The sequence below is a fragment of the Stenella coeruleoalba genome (genome assembly GCF_951394435.1).
Source record: "Stenella coeruleoalba genome assembly, chromosome: 15".
Classification (NCBI taxonomy): domain Eukaryota; kingdom Metazoa; phylum Chordata; class Mammalia; order Artiodactyla; family Delphinidae; genus Stenella; species Stenella coeruleoalba.
In genome coordinates this window covers 20,679,593-20,697,848 of record NC_137161.1, presented here as the reverse complement: position 1 = coordinate 20,697,848, position 18,256 = coordinate 20,679,593, and the positions used below count along the sequence as shown (strand labels likewise).

Below are 18,256 nucleotides of genomic sequence, written 5' to 3'. Positions count from 1 at the left end.
TGCCTGGGAATGCTGACTCAATGCCCCCTTCCCCACTGCAGGCATCACCCAAGAGAAAATCAATGAGAAGCGGGCAGCTCCTGAGCAGCAGATGATTTCGGACATTCACTGTATGATTGCAGCCGGCCAGGACCTTGACTGGATAGATGCCCAGGGTGCCACACTGGTGAGGAGAGGGGCCAGGCTGGATTGGGCTGGGGGGGGTCAGGACCAGAACCCAGACCAGCTAGAACTGAACCGGGCCAGTGCCGGTGGAGGCCAAGCCTATACAGTTGGGGCCTGTCCATGGCTTTGGACCTCCCCCACCTCTTGGGGCCAGGGGTGCCCCTGGAATGTGGGAAGTTAGTAGAGCGGGGCTCAGCCGCTTTGAGAAGCTGGGGCTGGGAGTCGGGAGCCCTGGGTGGGAGGCTTGGCTCTGCCATTCGCCTCTTCTCTCTCTAAGTTTCTCCTTTACCTCAAGCTCCAGGTGTCCATCCTGAGTTCATTATTTCCGCCTCCTCCTGTGATGTCTCCTGCCTAAGGACTGGTACCCTGTTCATCTGCTCACCCAGGCCATCTTGCTTTGCACTGTTCCCTCTCCTGCCTTAGTGTCCCCTCTCCCACCCCAATGCCTTGCCTCGCTGGCTGTCCCTGACGTTGCCGCAACAACCTCTCCTCTGGGTTCCCTGACTTCAGAGGCCAGACACCACCAGGCACCCATTCATCACCGGTTCACCCATCCATCCATCGGTTCGCCCACCCATCGACGTCCTCTATGCCGCATGCGGTACTAGACCCTGGAGATGGAGAACAATGGAACCTTCTCTCTCTCTCTAATCTGCCTCGTTAGCTCCACTCACCCTTTCAGCTCAAGTGTCAGTGACTTGGGAAACCTTCTTGATCTTTCTTCATAGGCTCTCATAGCATGATACAGCTCAGTATTGCGGAAGGTCTGCTTCTGCAGCCTCTAAACTGAAAATTGGAGCATGGCCTTGGAAGCCCACCCCACCACTCCCAACCCTGCCCATGGCTGGGCCCTGCCCTAGGCTTGTGGTCTGTGTGATCGTGAGGACTCAGGGGTTTCAGAATCTTCAGCTCACCAGGTAGAGCTCAGCAGTACCAAGTTCCCTCACCGTCCCTCAGGCCTGACCTGGTGGCCCAGGTGTGACAACTGGGCTTCTCCTACCTGTTCCTGAGCCCTACCCTCTGCCTCATGCCCTTTTCTTTTCTTTTTTTTTTAATTTAAAAACTATTTATTTACTTATTTATTTTATAGTTAATTTACGATATTATATTAGTTTTGGGTGTATAACATAGCGTTCCAATATTTTTATAGATTATACTCCAGTTAAAGTTCTGACAAAGCAATAGCCAATATTCCCTGTATTGTACAATATATCTTTGTTGCTTATTTATTTTATACATAATAGTTTGTATCTCTCAATCCTCTACCCCATCTTGCCCCTCCCCCATCCCTCTCAATATTGGTGAGTCTGTTTCTGTTTTGTCATATACATTCACTTGTTTATTTTTTAGATTCCACATATAAGTGATAACATATTTGTCTTTCTCTGTCTGACTTATGTCACTTAAGTGTGATACCCTCTGGGTCCATCCACATGGCTGCAAATGGCAGAATTTCATTCTTTTTTATGGCTGAGTAATATTCCATTGTCTCTATATACCACACCTTCTTTATTCATTCATCTTTGATGGACACTTCGTTTGCTTCCGTATCTTGGCAATTGTAAATAATGCTGCTATGAACGCTGGGGTGCATGTATCTTTTCAAATTAGTGTTTTCATTTTCTTTGGATATATACCCAGCAGTGGAATTGCTGGATCATATGGTAGTTCCATTTTTAGGTTAATGCACCTCGTGCCCTTTTCTATGAACAAGGTCCCTGCTCAGATCACCTGCTCAGCCCAGAACTCAAGGATAGAGTCAGGTAGTTGGATTGAGTACTGCTGCATGAACGCTGTATGAAATCATGGCCAGGCTGTATCAGGGAGTTGCCCACCGTAGCTGGAACTCCTCTGGGTCTGTGGCTCAGTCCTCTAGACACAGGGGTCTGCTCCGCTTGGGCTAGCCTCATAAGTGGCTCACCCACATGGGCCGGGCACATACTAGGTCTCAGGTCTTCCCAGTAAAGTGGGGAGATGAATAGTACCTTCCTTAAGCATTGTTGGGAGGACTAAATGAGATTCTGCATGTAGGTGCTCAGCACAGAGTCTGTAACTGCTCAATAGATGCTAATGATTAACACATTATTATTATTAACATTAGCACTCTACTGTATATCAAATAGATAAACAACAAGGATCTACTGTATAGCACAGGGAACTGTATTCAATATCTTGCAATAACCTATAATGGAGAAGAATCTGAAAAAGAATATATATATATATATGTACGTATGTATAATTGAATGACTTTGCTGTACACCTGAAGCATTGTAAATCAACTGTACTTTAATAAAACAAAAAACCACCAATATTGCTCTCCCAGTCATACCTTTTTATTCCCAGCCATGTATGTGACCCCACAGCTTGTAATGTCTGGCTGTCCAGCTGTGTGTCATTCCCAACCACTGGCAAGCAGCAGATATTTATAAATCAGATAATGATACCAACTTTCACGTGTGCCTGTACCAGATCACACCCTGAGTTTTTTCTACAAATTAAAAAATAAAGGAAAACCTCTATTTGCCAGAACCTTACAGCAACCTGACCCCAGGATGATGCAGCATCTGGCCATCAGGGCTCTGTTCTGAAGGCCATGCTTTCCCTGTCCCACTGGCTGGGGCTCTGTTGCCCCAGACCTTGGCCCCCCCGAGAGCCCTCTGATTTCCTCCCAGCCTGGCTTCTGCTGGCCTCCTTGGGCTCTCCCACCTTGTCTGGGCATTTGGTTTCTCTTTGCCTCGTCTCCTTCTCGCTCCTCCATCCATTCCCACAGTGCATCTTGTCATCACTTATGGCTCTCTAAGGATGTTCATCACTTACTGAGGGTTCGTCACGTGCTAAGTACTTTATGTATTTTCTGGGAGATTGGGCAAGTGGACAACTGAGGTCTGCAAGGTGGTATCCATCACCAGAGGCCTTAAATGGTGCCAGGTAAGAGAGATGGGGCCTCAACGTGAACTTTCCCTTATTGGATGTATTGGGTATCTATTGCTGCATAACATACTAACACAATACGTAACACCTCAAAACAACAGTAAATATTTATTATCTCACATCGTTTCTGTAGGTCAGGGAATTGGGAGCAGCTTAGCTGGGTGGCCCTGACATGGAGTCTCTCATGAGGTTACAGTCAAGATGTCAGCCAGGGATGCAGTCATCTGAAGGCTTGACCGGGGCTGGAGGACTCACTTCCAAAGTGGCACACTCACAGCTGCAAGTTAACACTGGCTGTCGGCAGGAGGCCTCAGTTTCTCATCTCTTAGGCTCTCTCCTTAGGGCTGCTTAAGGGTCCTCACAACATGATGGCTGCCTCCCTCTAGAGTGACTGATGCAAGAGAGCCTAAGGTGGAAGCAGCAATGACTTTTATAATCTCAGAAATCACACACCACCACTTCACCACGTCCTATTTGTTTGAAGTGAGTCACTTGTTCTGGCCCACATTCAAGGAGGGAGGCATTAAGCTTCATCTTTTTTTTTTTTTAATTTTTAAAATTTTATTTTTGGCTGCACTGCGTGGCTTGTGGGATCTTAGTTACCCGACCAGGGATTGAACCCAGGCCCTTGGCAGTGAAAGCGTGGAGTCCTAACCGCTGGACCACAGGGAATTCCCTAAGCTTCATCTTTTAAAGAGAGATGTGTCAAAGAATTTGTAGACATACTTTAAAACCACCCTATTGGACCTCTGAGACCCCTTCTACAGGGCTCGATGCAGAGTAGGGACTCAGTAAATGCTGTCGCCTTAACTATAGGGCTTGAAGACGGGAGAAAGGCTCGCCTGTCTGCTTCACCTTCTAGTTCCATGTTGCAGACTTACTAATGCTCTGTAACATGGCTGGTATTTCCACCGCATTCTATTCCATTCTGCTGGCCCCAAGTATGATCTGGGACTTGGGTCAGGGAACGGGCTCTCCTGCCTCCAGATGAGGGACCAGCCCCATGTGGAATGCTCACGTCTTTCCTCTCCTTCAGCTGCACATAGCTGGAGCCAATGGATACCTGCGGGCAGCCGAGCTCCTCCTGGACCACGGGGTGCGCGTGGATGTGAAGGACTGGGATGGCTGGGAACCCCTGCACGCGGCTGCCTTCTGGGGACAGGTAGTTGTCACCCACAGGGCTGTGAAGGAGGCCATCACCGGGTCAACCTGCTGTCCTTTGGGCTGGAAGTTGGTTCAAAAGAACACAAGACCCACTTAGGGTGTTGGCTACGGTTAGTATGTGGGATATGAAAAGACCTAGGGAGTTTGCAGAAATGATTGACGAGTTGTGTCCTAACAAGACGACAATCCAATTTGCTGGAAAATTCCCCACATTTCTGCCTTGAATAGTTTCTCCATTTGTCTCCCAGATAGAAATCTCGGTGGCTTTCACCATTCCTCTTTAAACACCTGACAGCTCTGGAGTTATAGCTGACTCCTTCTTCTGTCCCTTGGTATGGCCCAGACATGCTGGAGGAGGTGTCAAGCCAATTGCATTTGCCGGGATTCCTGGCTTTAGGGGGCAGAGCCTTCCCTGGGAGTCAGCTTTGCCCCACCATTCTTTGGATCACATCCTAAGAAGCTTTGAACACTCTCTCCACCTCCTAGGCTATCTGAGCCCTGGGCAGGGGGGAACCTTGGCTTCTTCCTGTGTTTCAGATGCAGATGGCAGAGCTATTAGTGTCCCATGGGGCCAGTCTCAGTGCTAGGACGTCCATGGATGAGATGCCAATAGGTAAGTTCAGGACAACACTTGGTACATACATAAGCATTCATCGATTTTTTGATGAATAGAGGATAAATGGTTAAATATATGGTTGGATAGACGGTGGGTTGGTGTGTGGATGGATAGTTGGATGAATGAATAAATTAATGGGTTGTAGATTGATGGATGGATGGATGGATGGATGGATGGATGGATAAGTGGATAAGTGTATGTATGAATGAACAAGAGGATGGGTGGGTAGAGGATGAGTCTATGGATGGAGGACTGGTTCAGCGAATAGGTAGATGGCTGAACGAAAGGATGAGATGGATTGAGTGGGTAGGGATGTATGATTTCAGCATCTTTTCATAAGTTCTTGCTTGGGCTACATGGGGTACCTGCTTGTTTCTCTTGATACTTTTTGTGGGGAATTAATGACTCCTCTTGGAAGCTATCAAAGGTGTCTGAATCCTTCGGTCGTAACTGGGAATTGGGACTGTACATGGGACGTGGGTTTCCTCTTCTTACACTCCTCTAAGGATTGAGTCGTAGCCCAGGAAATAAGGCTGGCACTGTTTTCTCCCCTCCTCCCATGTCCCAAAAGATGCTGGGAGTTTTCAGTGGGTTGGCGTGGCAGCTCCTCTGGTCTGGAGGGCCCTCAGGGGCCACAGCCCCCTGCACTATCCCCCACCATGGGCTCCTTTGCCCCTTCAGACCTGTGTGAAGAGGAAGAGTTCAAGGTACTGCTGTTGGAGCTAAAACACAAGCACGACGTGATCATGAAGTCGCAGTTGAGGCACAAGTCATCCTTGAGCCGGAGGACGTCCAGTGCGGGCAGCCGCGGGTGAGTCAGGGGCAGGGCAGCCGGGGTGCCCGAGGATGCCCCCACCCATGGCGCCTGGATGCAGCCTCTCAGCATCCCCCCACCCCTACTCCCCTTAGGAAGGTGGTGCGTCGAGCCAGCCTGTCGGACAGAACCAACCTGTACAGGAAGGAGTATGAGGGAGAGGCCATACTATGGCAGCAGAGGAGCGCAGCCGACGATCAGCGGACCTCCACCTACAATGGGGACATCAGGGAGACCAGGACAGACCAAGAGAATAAGGACCCGGTGAGTGCCTGCCTCCTGCCTGGCCCCCGTCTTGGTCACTGCCGTGGGAGGGGGACAGGGCCCCAGCCTGGTGTTGCCTCTTCATCTCAGAGCCTTCAGAGGGAGGTCAGCTGGCCAGTGCCCTTAAATTAGCTGGATCCTGTCTGATGTGGGCAGCTACCGTGGTTAATGGGGCAAGCGTAGGGTGTGTTCGTGTCAGAGCTGGGAGACTTGCACACAGTAGGGACTCATAATTGCCAGGGAGTGAGTGATCACCATGTGCCTGCTTGGGCTCCAACAGAAGAGAGATTTAGTTCTGAGCTGCCCAGAACTAGTAGGGCAGCCACCCTGGGAGAGAGGGCACTACAACTTCTTCGGGGGAAATATAACAAGATGTTGAGAATTGTGTTGAGACATCAGGTTGGAAGAAAATTTTTGAAAAATAGTAAGGGGCTGGCAGGACATCTAAGAAGCCGGCTCCAGGAGGAGCCAATGGTCTGGGCATTCAACCACTTTCCTAAGAGGATGCTGTATTAGTTTCTGAGAGCTGCTGTAATGAAAGACTGCAAACTTGGTGGCTTGAAGCAACAGAAATGTATTCTCTCCCAGTTCTGGAGGCCAGAGGTCTAAAAATCAAGGTGTCAACAGGGTTGGCTCCTTCTGGGGTCTCAGAAGGGAAATCTGTTCCACGCCTGTCTCCTAGCTTTTTTTTTTTTTTTTTTTCTCCTAGCTTTTGACGGCTCAGGCCTTCCTTGGCTTTTTGCTAGCAGGCCTCCAGTCACTGCCTCTGTCTTGACATGGCGTTCCTTGTATATGTGTGTGTATCTCTGTTTTCTCTTAGAAAGATACCAGTCATTGGATTAGGGCCCACCCTCATCCAGTATGACCTCATCTTTTTTTTTTTTTCTAACATCTTTATTGGAGTATAATTGCTTTACAACGTTGTGTTAGTTTCTGCTGTATAACAAAGTGAATCCGCTATACGTATACATATATCCCCATATCCCCTCCCTCTTGCGTCTCCCTCCCACCCTCCCCATCCCACCCCGCTAGGTCTCATCCAATGTGACCTCATCTTAATTTAACTGATTACACCTGCAAAGACCCTACTTCCAAATAAGGTTACACTCAGAGATGTGGGGTGGGTATGAGTTTTGGGGGGACACTGTTCGACTCAGTACCGATACACTCAGGTCCATGCATGGCTGCAGCCTTGCTGACAGGGGTGAGCAGGTTTGGGACCAGAGCAGAAATGCTGGGGACAAGAAGGAAGAGGCTGACCATACAAGTAGGGGTCTGCCTTTGTGGTTCTTCCATTACACGATGAGCAGTTGAAAACATTTCTAGCAAGTGTTGCTTTGGAGGGATGCAAAATGTCTCAGTGGGGCCCTGCTTCCCTGCGCGAACAGGGAGGTCACATGAGGGCTTGTCTTGCCAGCTGGAGAGAAGGCAAGAGAATCCCCATCAAAGCACTGGCTGGGATGGAGCCGGCACACGTGGAGCTTTTGTCTTCCTTCCTCCCTAAGCTTGGAGGTTGAGAGAGAAAAGAGTTGTAGATCAAAATCGAATCACATTTCAAATGCCTCCCAGCTATGCTTTAATTATTTTTTCTTTGTGATTCATGTGTAACTTGTGTAAAGTACACAAATCTTAAATGAATTTTTCAATAAACTTACAAACACATACCTTCTGATGAAAGTATAGAGCATTTTTGTCATCCCAGAAGGCTCCCATGTTCCCTTTTCCAAGGACTTCTCCCACCCCAAAGGTAGCCACTATTTAACTTGGAGCACTAAAGATTAGTTTTGCACCTGCATCTGCATATGAATGGACCCAGGCAGTCTATGGTTCTTTGTGTTTGGTTTCTTTTTTGGGGGGGATGGTACGCGGGCCTCTCCCTGTTGTGGCATCTCCCGTTGCGGAGCACAGGCTCCGGACGCGCAGGCTTAGCGGCCATGGCTCACGGGCGCAGCCGCTCCGCGGCATGTGGGATCTTCCCGGACCGGGGCACGAACCCGCGTCCCTTGCATCGGCAGGCGGACTCTCAACCACTGCGCCACCAGGGAAGCCCTGTGTTTGGTTTCTTTGTGTCTCCGAGATTCCTCCACGTGGTGGCATTCAGCAGCAGTTCATTCTTTTTCATTGCTCTGTAAATTCTATTATTTACATAGTCTACAATTTATGTGTCCATTCGTCCGTTGGTGGACATTTGGGTTGTTTCCAGCCTGGGCTATTTTGAATAAAGCTGCTGCAGACATCCTTGTGTGTGTCTTTTGATGGACACAAGCACTGTTTTCTGGAGGGTATTTACCAAGGAATGTGGTATGAGTCACGGGGTAGGCGATATGTACCTTTCAGAGATCCCGCCAGGCAGTTTTCCGGAGCAGTTGTACCTGTCTGCTCTCCCTTCAGCAGTGAAGGCGCCTTTCTTGCCAGCTGTTGGGATAGTTAGTTCTTTGCGTGTGAGCCGTCCTGGTGGGGTTGCTGTGTAGCTCAAATTTTTAGTTTGTTTTTCCCTGATGGTGGATGATGTTGAACCTTTTCTTGTGCTTATTGGCCAACTGGTTATCTCTTTGTGCTTCATCTGTTCTTTAGCCCTTTTTTATTGGGCTGTTTATCTTTTCTTTATTGATTCATAGGAGAGACTGAGATTCTTCAAGAAACCCTCAGGGGTTTCCCTCTCCATGCCTGCTCCTTTCCGTGTGTCTATTCGGATCTCACAGGCCCTGGGATTCTCTCAGAAGTGCTCATTGATGTAGAGTTTCATAAACCATGAGCCCTGTAGGGAAAGGGTGGGGGTACATGGATGCTGGAGACCAGCCTGAGTTAGGTCTGAGTTTGTTGTTGTTGTTAATTTCTGGAGATTCCTCATCAAGGCTCCAGTTTGTCTGGAGTTGAGTGAAAGCAGTCAGATGGGCCACTTGGCCTCAGGGGCTGGGGTTTCAGACCAGGGAGGAGAAGACAGGGTACAGAGATGGCATAGCCAGAAGCAGGCAGTTCTCTCCCAGGTGCTCAGAAGTCCTGTCCCAGGGAAACCGTCAGGGTCCAGGGTCCCTGTCCCAGCCCCAGAGGGAACAAGGAGATCACAGGATACAGCTGCAAAGCTCAAAGCTCCTTCCTTTTTTGTTCCTACTACCTTTCAAGGCCTTAGGTGCTGTCAAGGACGTAATAGTCTATAAGGTAGGGATTCTCAAAGTGTGGTCCCTGGACCAGCAGTGTCAGTGTCACCTGGGAACTTGTTAGAAATGCAGATTCTCAGGCCCCACCCCAGCTGTACCAAATCATAATCCCTGGGGCTGAGGCCCAGCACTCTGTTTTAACCAGCCCTCCAAAGGATTATGATGCATGCATGAATTTGAGAACCACTGATCTAAGGGAGTATTTGCTCAGCCTGACTCCCAAGTCAGGTTTCTGCCAAGGCTCTGTGCTGTTAACCCCCAGGGCTGGCTTGGGTACATAGTTTGGGCAGAGCTGATTCACTGATAGCAGGCACAGCAGTAATAAGACAACCCCGTCTCTTCAACCAGTGGTTCACAATCTTAACTGTAAAAGAAAATCACCTTGGAGTGGTGTTTTGTTTTTGTTTTGAAAAAACCTGATGTCCAGGCTGCAGTCCCAACTGATTAAATCAGAATCTCCAGGCTTGGGGCTCAGGCATTGTATTAATTAATTAATTAATTAATTAATCTTTGGCTGCATTGGGTCTTCATGGTTGCGCACGGGCTTCCTCTAGTTGCGGCGAGCAGGGGCTACTCTTGGCTGCAGTGCGCGGGCTTCTCATTGAGGTGGCTTCACTTGTTGTGGAGCACGGGCACGTGGGCTTCAGTAGTTGTGGCACGCGGGCTCAGTAGTTGTGGCTCACAGGCTCTAGAGCGCAGGCTCAGTAGTTGTGGTGCACGGGCTTAGTTGCTCTGTGGCATGTGGGATCCTCCTGGACCAGAGATTGAACGCTTGTCACCTGCATTGGCAGGCGGATTCTTAACCAGTGCGCCACCAGGGAAGTCCCTATTTATCTATTTAATGAATAGACTTTATGTATTTATTTACTTTTTGACTAGTTTTAGGTTTACAGATAAATAAGTGGGGGGAATTCCCTGGTGGTCCAATGGTTAAGACTCCACACTTCCACTGCAGGGGTATGAGTTTGATCCCCGGTCGGGTAACTAAGATCCCACACGCTGCGATACAGCCAAAAAAAAAAAAGAAAAAGAAGTGGGAAGTACGGACAGTTCCAATATACCCTCGTTATCATGCCCCCCTGTTTCCACTATTATTAACCTCTTGCTTTAGTGTAGTATACACGTTATCATTGATGAGCCAGTATTGATACATTATATTAACTAAAGTCCATAGTTTCCATTAGGGTTCACTTTTCTGGTTGTACGTTCTATGGATTTTAACAAATATATAATGTCATGTGTCCATCATTAAAGTGTCATACAGAATATTTTCATTGCCCTAAAAATCCCTGATGCTCCCTATTCATCCCTTCCCAACCCCAGGCAATCACTGATCTTTTTACCGTCTCCAAAGTTTTGCCTTTTCCAAAATCATACAGTATGTTGATTGAATCACACAGCATGTTGCTTTTCAGTTCGGCATTGCATGTGTTTAAAATCTCCCAGATGATTCCAATATGCACTCAAGGCTGAGAACGAGTGTCTTCCATCCCTGCTGCTCAAATTATTCGCAGGAACGTGTTAGAAATGCTGAAATTTGGGTCCCAACCCAGACCTAGTGAATCAGAATATACATTTTAACAAGAGCCCCAGGTGACTCATATGCACATGAAAGATTGAGAAGCACTGATTTAGACCATCAAGAATCTGCATCCTCCCATCCCATTTGTCATCAGTTTGCCTGCATAGTTCAGAAGAAGCCACTGAAGAAACAGAAGAAACACACACATAAATGGAAACTTGCTATGGGAAGCATTCCTCTCCTTACCATATTTTAATCTAATTATATATTTCTTGGAGCTCTTTCCAAGAAATCAGATTCTTGGAATCACAAGTCAGCACATAGAGACTTCCTTCATTTTTTCCTACCAGCTCCAGAACAGTCTAATACAAGTACTTGCCATAATTTCCCACCTGCCTAATGACGGTTTTCATGCTCCCCTGAGGGAATCTATCTGTGAAACAAAGTCCTGGAAATGGGCATGCTTGTGCAAAGTATATATTTTTCTTAAAAAAAATTTTTTTTTTTTGTGGATGGTGTGACATTGCCCTCCAAAGAAGTTGTGACAGTTGACACTCCTGTCTACTTCCCACACCCCTGCAAGCACTGAATAATAACAAACTTTAAAAATATTTGTCAGGAATTCTCTGGCAGTCCAGTGGTTAGGACTCTGTGCTTTCACTGCTGAAGGCCCAGGTTTGATCCCTGGTCAGGGAACTGAGATTCCACAAGCCACTCAGTACGCTTCCCCGCCAACCAAAAAAAAAATGTGTTGGGACTTCCATGATGGTCCAGTGGTTAAGAATCCACCTTCTAATGCACGGGACAGAGGTTCGATCCCTGGTCAGGATCCGGCAACTAAGCCCGTGCGCCACAACTACCGAGCCCGCGTACCACAACAAAGACCCGACGCAGCCAAAAATAAATAAATAATAAATAAATAAATATTTTTTTAAAATTTGTCAATGTGATGGGTAAAAATGATATTTTGTTGTTTAAATTTTTATGTCATTAACTATTTGTGAGATTGAAAATTTTTCCTATATTTATATGCTATATAGATCTACATTTTGCTGTGATTTGAATATTAATGTCCTTTGCCTGTTTTTTCTGTTGGGTAGTTGGGCTTTTTCAAATGGACTTTTAAGAACTCTTTATACATTTGGAAATTAGTCCCTTTTCTCTTATAGGTTGTAAATATATTTCTAGTTTTTCATGTGTCTTTTGACTTTGCTATGCTTTATATTTTCGTCACTGTCAGATGAATCTACCTTTTAGTCATAGTTTCTAGGCTGCAGCTACTTTTTTTATTTTTTTTGTGGTACGCGAGCCTCCCACCGCTGCGGCCCCAGACGCGCAGGCCCGGCGGCCACGGCCCACGGGCCCAGCCACTCCGCGGCACGCGGGATCCTCCCGGACCGGGGCACGAACCTGTGTCCCCTGCATCGGCAGGCGGACTCCCAACCACTGCGCCACCAGGGCAGCCCATAGGCTGCAGCTACTTTTAAAGCTCTTATTACCCAGGGATTTCTAGGTATAAAAGATCTCTGGGTAAGAGCGTCTTCCATTTGTAGTGGAGATATACCAGGGGCTAAGAGGAAGGATTACAAGTGACCCAACTAAAATCGACTTACACAAAAAAGAGATGCATTGGCTCATGTAACTGGAAAGTCTGGGGCCAAGTGGATCCAGGGGCTCAAAACGTATCATCAGGATGCAGTCTCTCTTTCTCTCAGTCTCTGTCTCTCTCTCAGGCTTCCTTAGTGCCGGCTTCACAGCCAAGTAGACCCTTTGAAATTGTATCTCCGCAGTACATCATTCTTACCAGCGTAGTTCCTACAGAAATAGATCTGCTCTTTCCCAACTTTTCTAGCACAAGTCCCAGGGTTGAGTTTCACTGAACCAATTTCAGTCAGGATCCCACCCCTGAACCAATTCCTGTAGGGAGTTTATTGATTGGCCAGGCCTGGGGTCGTGGTCTTTTGCTGGGAGCAAAGGTGAGAGTGGGTCAACTCTATCAAAACCCATAGATTGGTGAGTTCCCCAAAGGAAAATAGAAGTCTTATTACCCAGGTAGGGAAAACGGATGAGGACAGGCCCAAACAATCATGCTTTCAGCAGAGGCACAAGTGGGGTATGGGTTCAGATCTTCCAGCCAGCTGGTAACGTTGTCCTTCTCACCCTCAAGAACCCCAGGCTGGAGAAGCCCGTGCTGCTCTCCGAGTTTCCTACCAAGATCCCACGAAGTGAAATGGACGTGCCTGTTGAGAACGGCCTCCGGGCTCCGGTCAGCACCTACCAGTATGCGCTGTCCAACGGGGACGTCTGGAAAGTGCATGAGGTGCCGGACTACAACATGGCCTATGGCAACCCTGGCATGGCAGATGCCACCCCGCCCTGGAGTGGCTACAAGGAACAGAGCCCCCAGACGCTTCTGGAGCTGAAGCGGCAGCGGGCTGCTGCCAAGCTGCTCAGCCACCCCTTCCTGAGCACCCATCTGGGTAGCGGCATGGGCAGGACGGGTGAGGGCAGCAGCGAAGGCAAGGCCCCTTTGATCGGAGGCAGAACTTCCCCGTACAGCAGCAATGGGACCTCGGTGTATTACACGGTCACCAGTGGAGACCCCCCACTCTTGAAGTTCAAGGCCCCCATGGAGGAAATGGAGGAGAAGGTCCACGGCTGCTGCCGCATCTCCTAGTCCCTGAGGGATGGAGGGGAGGGATGCTTTGGGGAGAGGGTCCCTGGAATCCAGGCCAGCCCAGCAGCCCTGGCTGGGGAGGCTTCCGAGGGCAGCTGGGGAGAGCTGGGCTCTGCTTTCCAGAGGAACGCTAACCTCACCTCCCAGCCAGCTGCCCATAGCATCACCACTTCCCACGGTTCTGCTTCTTGCCGCACTGTCTGCCATCAAACACAAGGCCCATAGTGGCTTCCTGACTCATCCTGCTGTCAGATTTCGGGAGCGCGGGCTGGGATTCCGGTTCTGTTGTTGGTAAAGGCTTCTCTGGACCAGTACTCACATGTGACATATCAATACACACACACACACACACACACACACACACACACACAATCAACATGTGTAGGGATGACACAGCTGGGCTCATGGGAAGCAGGTGGGACTGAGAATTTGTGGGCTCTTCCCAAGAGGACTGAAGTTAAGACTCAGAGTTTTGTCGCCACTGCCAACATGGCTTTAGCAGGGGAGGAGGCCTGCTAAGCTGATACCTGTCAGCCTGCCCAGAGCCCTACCAGGGTTTGCTATCATCATCCACATCCGGCAGGAACAGGAGGTCCTCTCTGCATCCAGAGGGAGCTATGCGCCCACGTCGGGTGGATGACACGGGCGTAGGCCTGCTCCCCACAGCCTTGCTTGTGCCAACTGCCAGCTGTGTGAGTGCCCAGGGGCCAAGGTGGAAAACCTGGCTATTCCAATCCTGGAATAATCGAAATCATATTTTGCTCTTGGGTGGAAGCATCAAAAGATGGAGGGGAGAGAGAACAAAGGTAGTGTTTCCAAAAGTGCATTTGCTGAAAGAATTCTTTTAGGCTACAAAGCTTCAGGTTGGGAAGGGGGTCCACTGAATTAGTTTTCTTTCCTGAACAGTATCACGATCACTAGGTTTTACTGACTGGTGTTGGACAAATGAAGCTAAGCGAGAAACTTCAGTTGGAAGGGCTTTTCCAGGGAGAGAGGCGAATTCATGTTGTTAATTTCTGCAGACATCTCTGGTAACCATGACAGAGCCCAGCGCCCTGGCCAACCTTTGTGAATATTCGGCTGATTTCAGTCCAGCCTGTCTCAGCCGGCCCTCCTCAGACGAAGCCATCAGAGTGAGCAGTGGGGGGCTGCCGGGGCCCCTACCTCTCCCAGAGTGAATGCTCAGCACTCCCAGGCCAGCTTTGCATTTTCTGGAATGCTTGGTGAGACGGGTTTGCCAGTTGGCCCTTGTGAGTTCCTGTCTGGCCCAGGAGCTCCCATCCTGCTCCTGCCAGAGTGGTGACAGCCCAAGGCTGAAAATCCGAGGTGCACATGGTCCAACACCCTGCACTGCATTCAGGAGAGCGGTGGTGGGGCTGTAGTTGGGTCTTGCCCAGCTCTACTATTTCATAGCCCCAATCTTTCTGATGCTGCGGAGGGAAGCCTATGAGAGACAGGCTGCCTGCCACCTCTTCACTGCATTCTCTCGTGAACCCCTTTGAAATTGTTGCCCACGAGTTGGGCGCTGTCCGTGGAATCGGCCAAAACCTTCTGGTATAACTAATGAACTGTGCACCCTTTACTTGTCTAAAACTACCTCTTTAGAGCTCTGAAGGGGCCCCTGAGGTCCAGATTCTGGAATTTGGGGGGCAAATCTGGGTTTCCTTTAACCCTTTTCTTTCTGAGCTTATGAGAAATTCTCACCGAGGGACATCTGGGCCAGAGGCTGGGGCTGGAGGAGCCCCCTTGTGCCACAGTCCTAGTAATGAGGTCTGCTGTTTGTCCCAGTCCTCCACTGTGGTCGCCATGGCTCCCATAGCCCAGAGGCAGAGCTGGATCCCAAGGGCCTCGCTGATGCTTTACCAGGAGCAGGGCAGCTGGGTCAGAGAACAGTGCTCCTGGATGCAGGGAGAGTCACAGCACCAGGCCACTCCCACCCCAGCTCCAGGACGGATCCAGTCCAGGGTGGAAAGGCAGGTCAGGCGACTTCAGACAGGTGTGCGTGACACCTGCCACATCCCTGGGGTCTGGGGCTGACTCTCCATCATCTCATCCTATGGCTGGAGCAGGGCAGGGATGATTCAAAACACACATGCCTTTTAGGCTTTAAAATAGTGTTCAGATCAGACTGACACTGAAATTCCTCTTGAGCCCACTTGAGCTGCAAGCTGGGAGGTGCTGAGGGAAGACACACGCTCCTAGGAGAGAGCTGTGTACGTTTTCAGATCTGTTTGCTCAGGGGCCAGAGACTGAAGGTATTTATTGCCCGCTCTGAGCCCTTCTGGCTGTTCCCTCCTTCCTCCTTTGCTTCCTGCCTCCTGGGCCGTTCCTCTCCCACCCAGAAGGCTGGGACTCCCAGCTGATCCCCTGACAGGAGCCAACTGCAGACTCTTGGGCTTTAGCGCGTGTTTTCAGTCGGGGATAAACCATTCCCTTCAAGTACCTGGGGGAACTTTCCCTGTGGGTCTCCTCGGTGTCAAGGGACAAGCTGGGGCCAAAGTCATTCATTTATTCACTCATGTAGTTTATTGAGTAGCTGTGACTCACCAGGCACTGTATTAGGTTCCAGGGATAAAGGAGGAATGAGAGAGTGAGGTCTCATCCTTTGATGATGGTCATGACCATCCTCATGGTCATGAGCATCAACAGCCCCATTCAGTTCACCTGAGACAGAAAGGCTGCATCCTAGTCCAGCAACCCTTTACTTTTCTGCTCCTAGAATCCCTAGCGTATGCATTTCTTTAGCTGGGAAGCTGCTGACATCACCACCCCTGGATAACATTTGCCACTAAATGGAGATGCTGTATCTTGGGTTCCAGGCAGATACCATCCCAAGTCCACCTGGGACTTTCAAGGATAACTGCCTTTAGGCCAGCATCTTTCAGCCACTGTATAATACCAGTTTGAAGTCAGTGTCTAGAAGAACAAGGAGTCTGGAACTTGTTGCCAAATGCATCTCAGGTTCTTAAGCTCATTGTCTCTTCCTCATTTTTGCTCATTTATTACCTAGTCCTGCCCCACCAACGGATATTGGGAGGAAAAGGAGCTTCTCCTTTAATATCGAAAACTTTCCTCATGAGTCTGCCTCTATTCCTGGCAGGTGTGGATCAAGGAGCAGGGAGAAAGCTGGCAAGGTCGACCAGATGCCCAGCTCCCGCTTAGACCCAGGTCTGGTGGCAGTTCCTGGCAGATGAAAGAAGGCTACTTCTAAAGCCTGTGCCACATGGCTCCCTCTGAGCTCTCGCCCTTGCTCCCACCTTATGCCCCAAACAACTGAAAATTGGTGGCTATCACCAGAGAGTGAGTTTCTGGCCTGAGAGTAGCTCCAGGAAGTTGAGTGCACCCTAAGCCCAGGTCTTCTGAAGACTTCAGGATGTAGTTCTCCATCAAATATGCAGCATTGGTGAAACTGCTCTGTACTGTTTGGTCAATTTCAATAGGCTTAGAAAAGTTAACAAAGCTGTGTCCCCTGTCCTACCCACCAGTTTGCTGGCCTTGTAGTAACATGAGACCATTTTGGTTGTTGGTGTCAGATATCTTTTGACCTTGAGTTCTCCCTTCCACTTGCTTTCCCAGAGCAGAATACTGGGACACTTTCCAGAAGGGCGCTCCTTACGGGATGCCCAGAAGGACTGTATTTAACTCTTGCTATTGTGGCTTGGGGACAGCCTCCCCTCCCCCAGGGCACATAAGAGCAAAGAGTCATGTGGTCAGTGGGTGACTCCGCAGAAGTGACCGCCTCTGCTAGAAGCTTTCCTCGACAGTCTCTTGTTGGCCAGTTGGCCGGAGGGCCTGCTTCCCATGGGCATTGCAAGTGCCACAGTGCGGGGCCTGGCTCTGTGCACCCAGGAAAAGTCTGTAGACCCACAGCCCTCCGCAATAATTCACCAGACCAGAAGCCACTGATGTACAGAGAACATTTAAGAAAAATGTATTTTATGTGAAAAAAAAAAGTTAAAACTCTGTATACTGTATCAGCAGCTTTGTGTAAAAATGGCAATCAAGAGAGTCTAATATATTTAAAACTTTTTTTTAAAAAAATCCTTGTGGATCTTTGATATTGTATTGAAGTAACTTCCAGGTAGCACCACGCCATGCGGCAGTGGTGAGCCCCATGTTCGAGACTGTGGCTTGACCACATCCCAGAGGGGCGCGCCCCTGGAGTTGCTTCCAGCTGCCAAGGCCTGTGACAGAATTCGCTGTTAAGAGTTTTTAATTAAGATTATTAAATTCCTTTTAATAACACCTGTTTAGTGTGGCTGTGGTCATTGCTATGAGCTCGCTTGAACCCTAATGATTTGAATTCACAAAACGGTAGTGCCTGGGATGAAGGGCAGGGGAGGGTTCCAGGTCCCTGACCCCACCACAGAGGGCTCTCCCAGTTGGCCCCTGAATCAGAGGGAGCTCTGAGGGCTCAGATACGGAGAGGTATCTTTCTAGACTGCAAGAAGGTGAAACCTGGTGGAGTCAAGAAAAGAAGGGTGGTTGGAAATGAGCTTCACTCTGTCAAATGCTTCTTTTGAAATTAACATGGAGCCCTATAATAGCTCATATACCATTTTCCCCCACACTTTCAAATGGTTGTCTGATGACACATTTATACGTAACAGGGCTGCCCTTCTCTTCTGTTCTCTTCTTGGAGTGCACTGACCTGTCCTATCCTCTTCCCCCCAAACCACCCCAGTCCTTCTCCTCATACAGTTTATAGTGGGGAAGTAAAATACTACATACTACTTCACATTATTACAACAATTCAGCAGGTGAGACCGTGGTTATTCTCACTTCTGACCTTAGGCAATGGAGAGATTGACAAACTCTATGATTGCACAGCCCCAGACAGTGGTCATTGTTTGCATCACATACAGAAGTTTGTTGGTGTCTTGGAAGAGGATGAAAAAGGATGCTGTCTTGGACCCTTCTGGATGCTGGCTGCCAGAGCAGGGAC

The 18,256-nt window shown here is 49.0% G+C and overlaps 1 protein-coding gene across 1 annotated transcript in view; it reads left to right on the top strand.

Moving 5' to 3' along the window:
- PPP1R16B (protein phosphatase 1 regulatory subunit 16B) overlaps positions 1–17,498 on the top strand; it is a 76,238-nt gene extending 58,740 nt beyond the window's left edge. Inside the window, exons 5-10 of the mRNA XM_079945860.1 lie at positions 42–166; positions 4,133–4,258; positions 4,798–4,873; positions 5,558–5,687; positions 5,786–5,954; positions 12,802–17,498. Coding sequence (XP_079801986.1) covers positions 42–166; positions 4,133–4,258; positions 4,798–4,873; positions 5,558–5,687; positions 5,786–5,954; positions 12,802–13,311 — 1,136 coding nt within the window. The 3' untranslated portion in view covers positions 13,312–17,498. The remainder of the gene's footprint in view (positions 1–41; positions 167–4,132; positions 4,259–4,797; positions 4,874–5,557; positions 5,688–5,785; positions 5,955–12,801) is intronic.
- Positions 17,499–18,256: the final 758 nt, after the last annotated feature.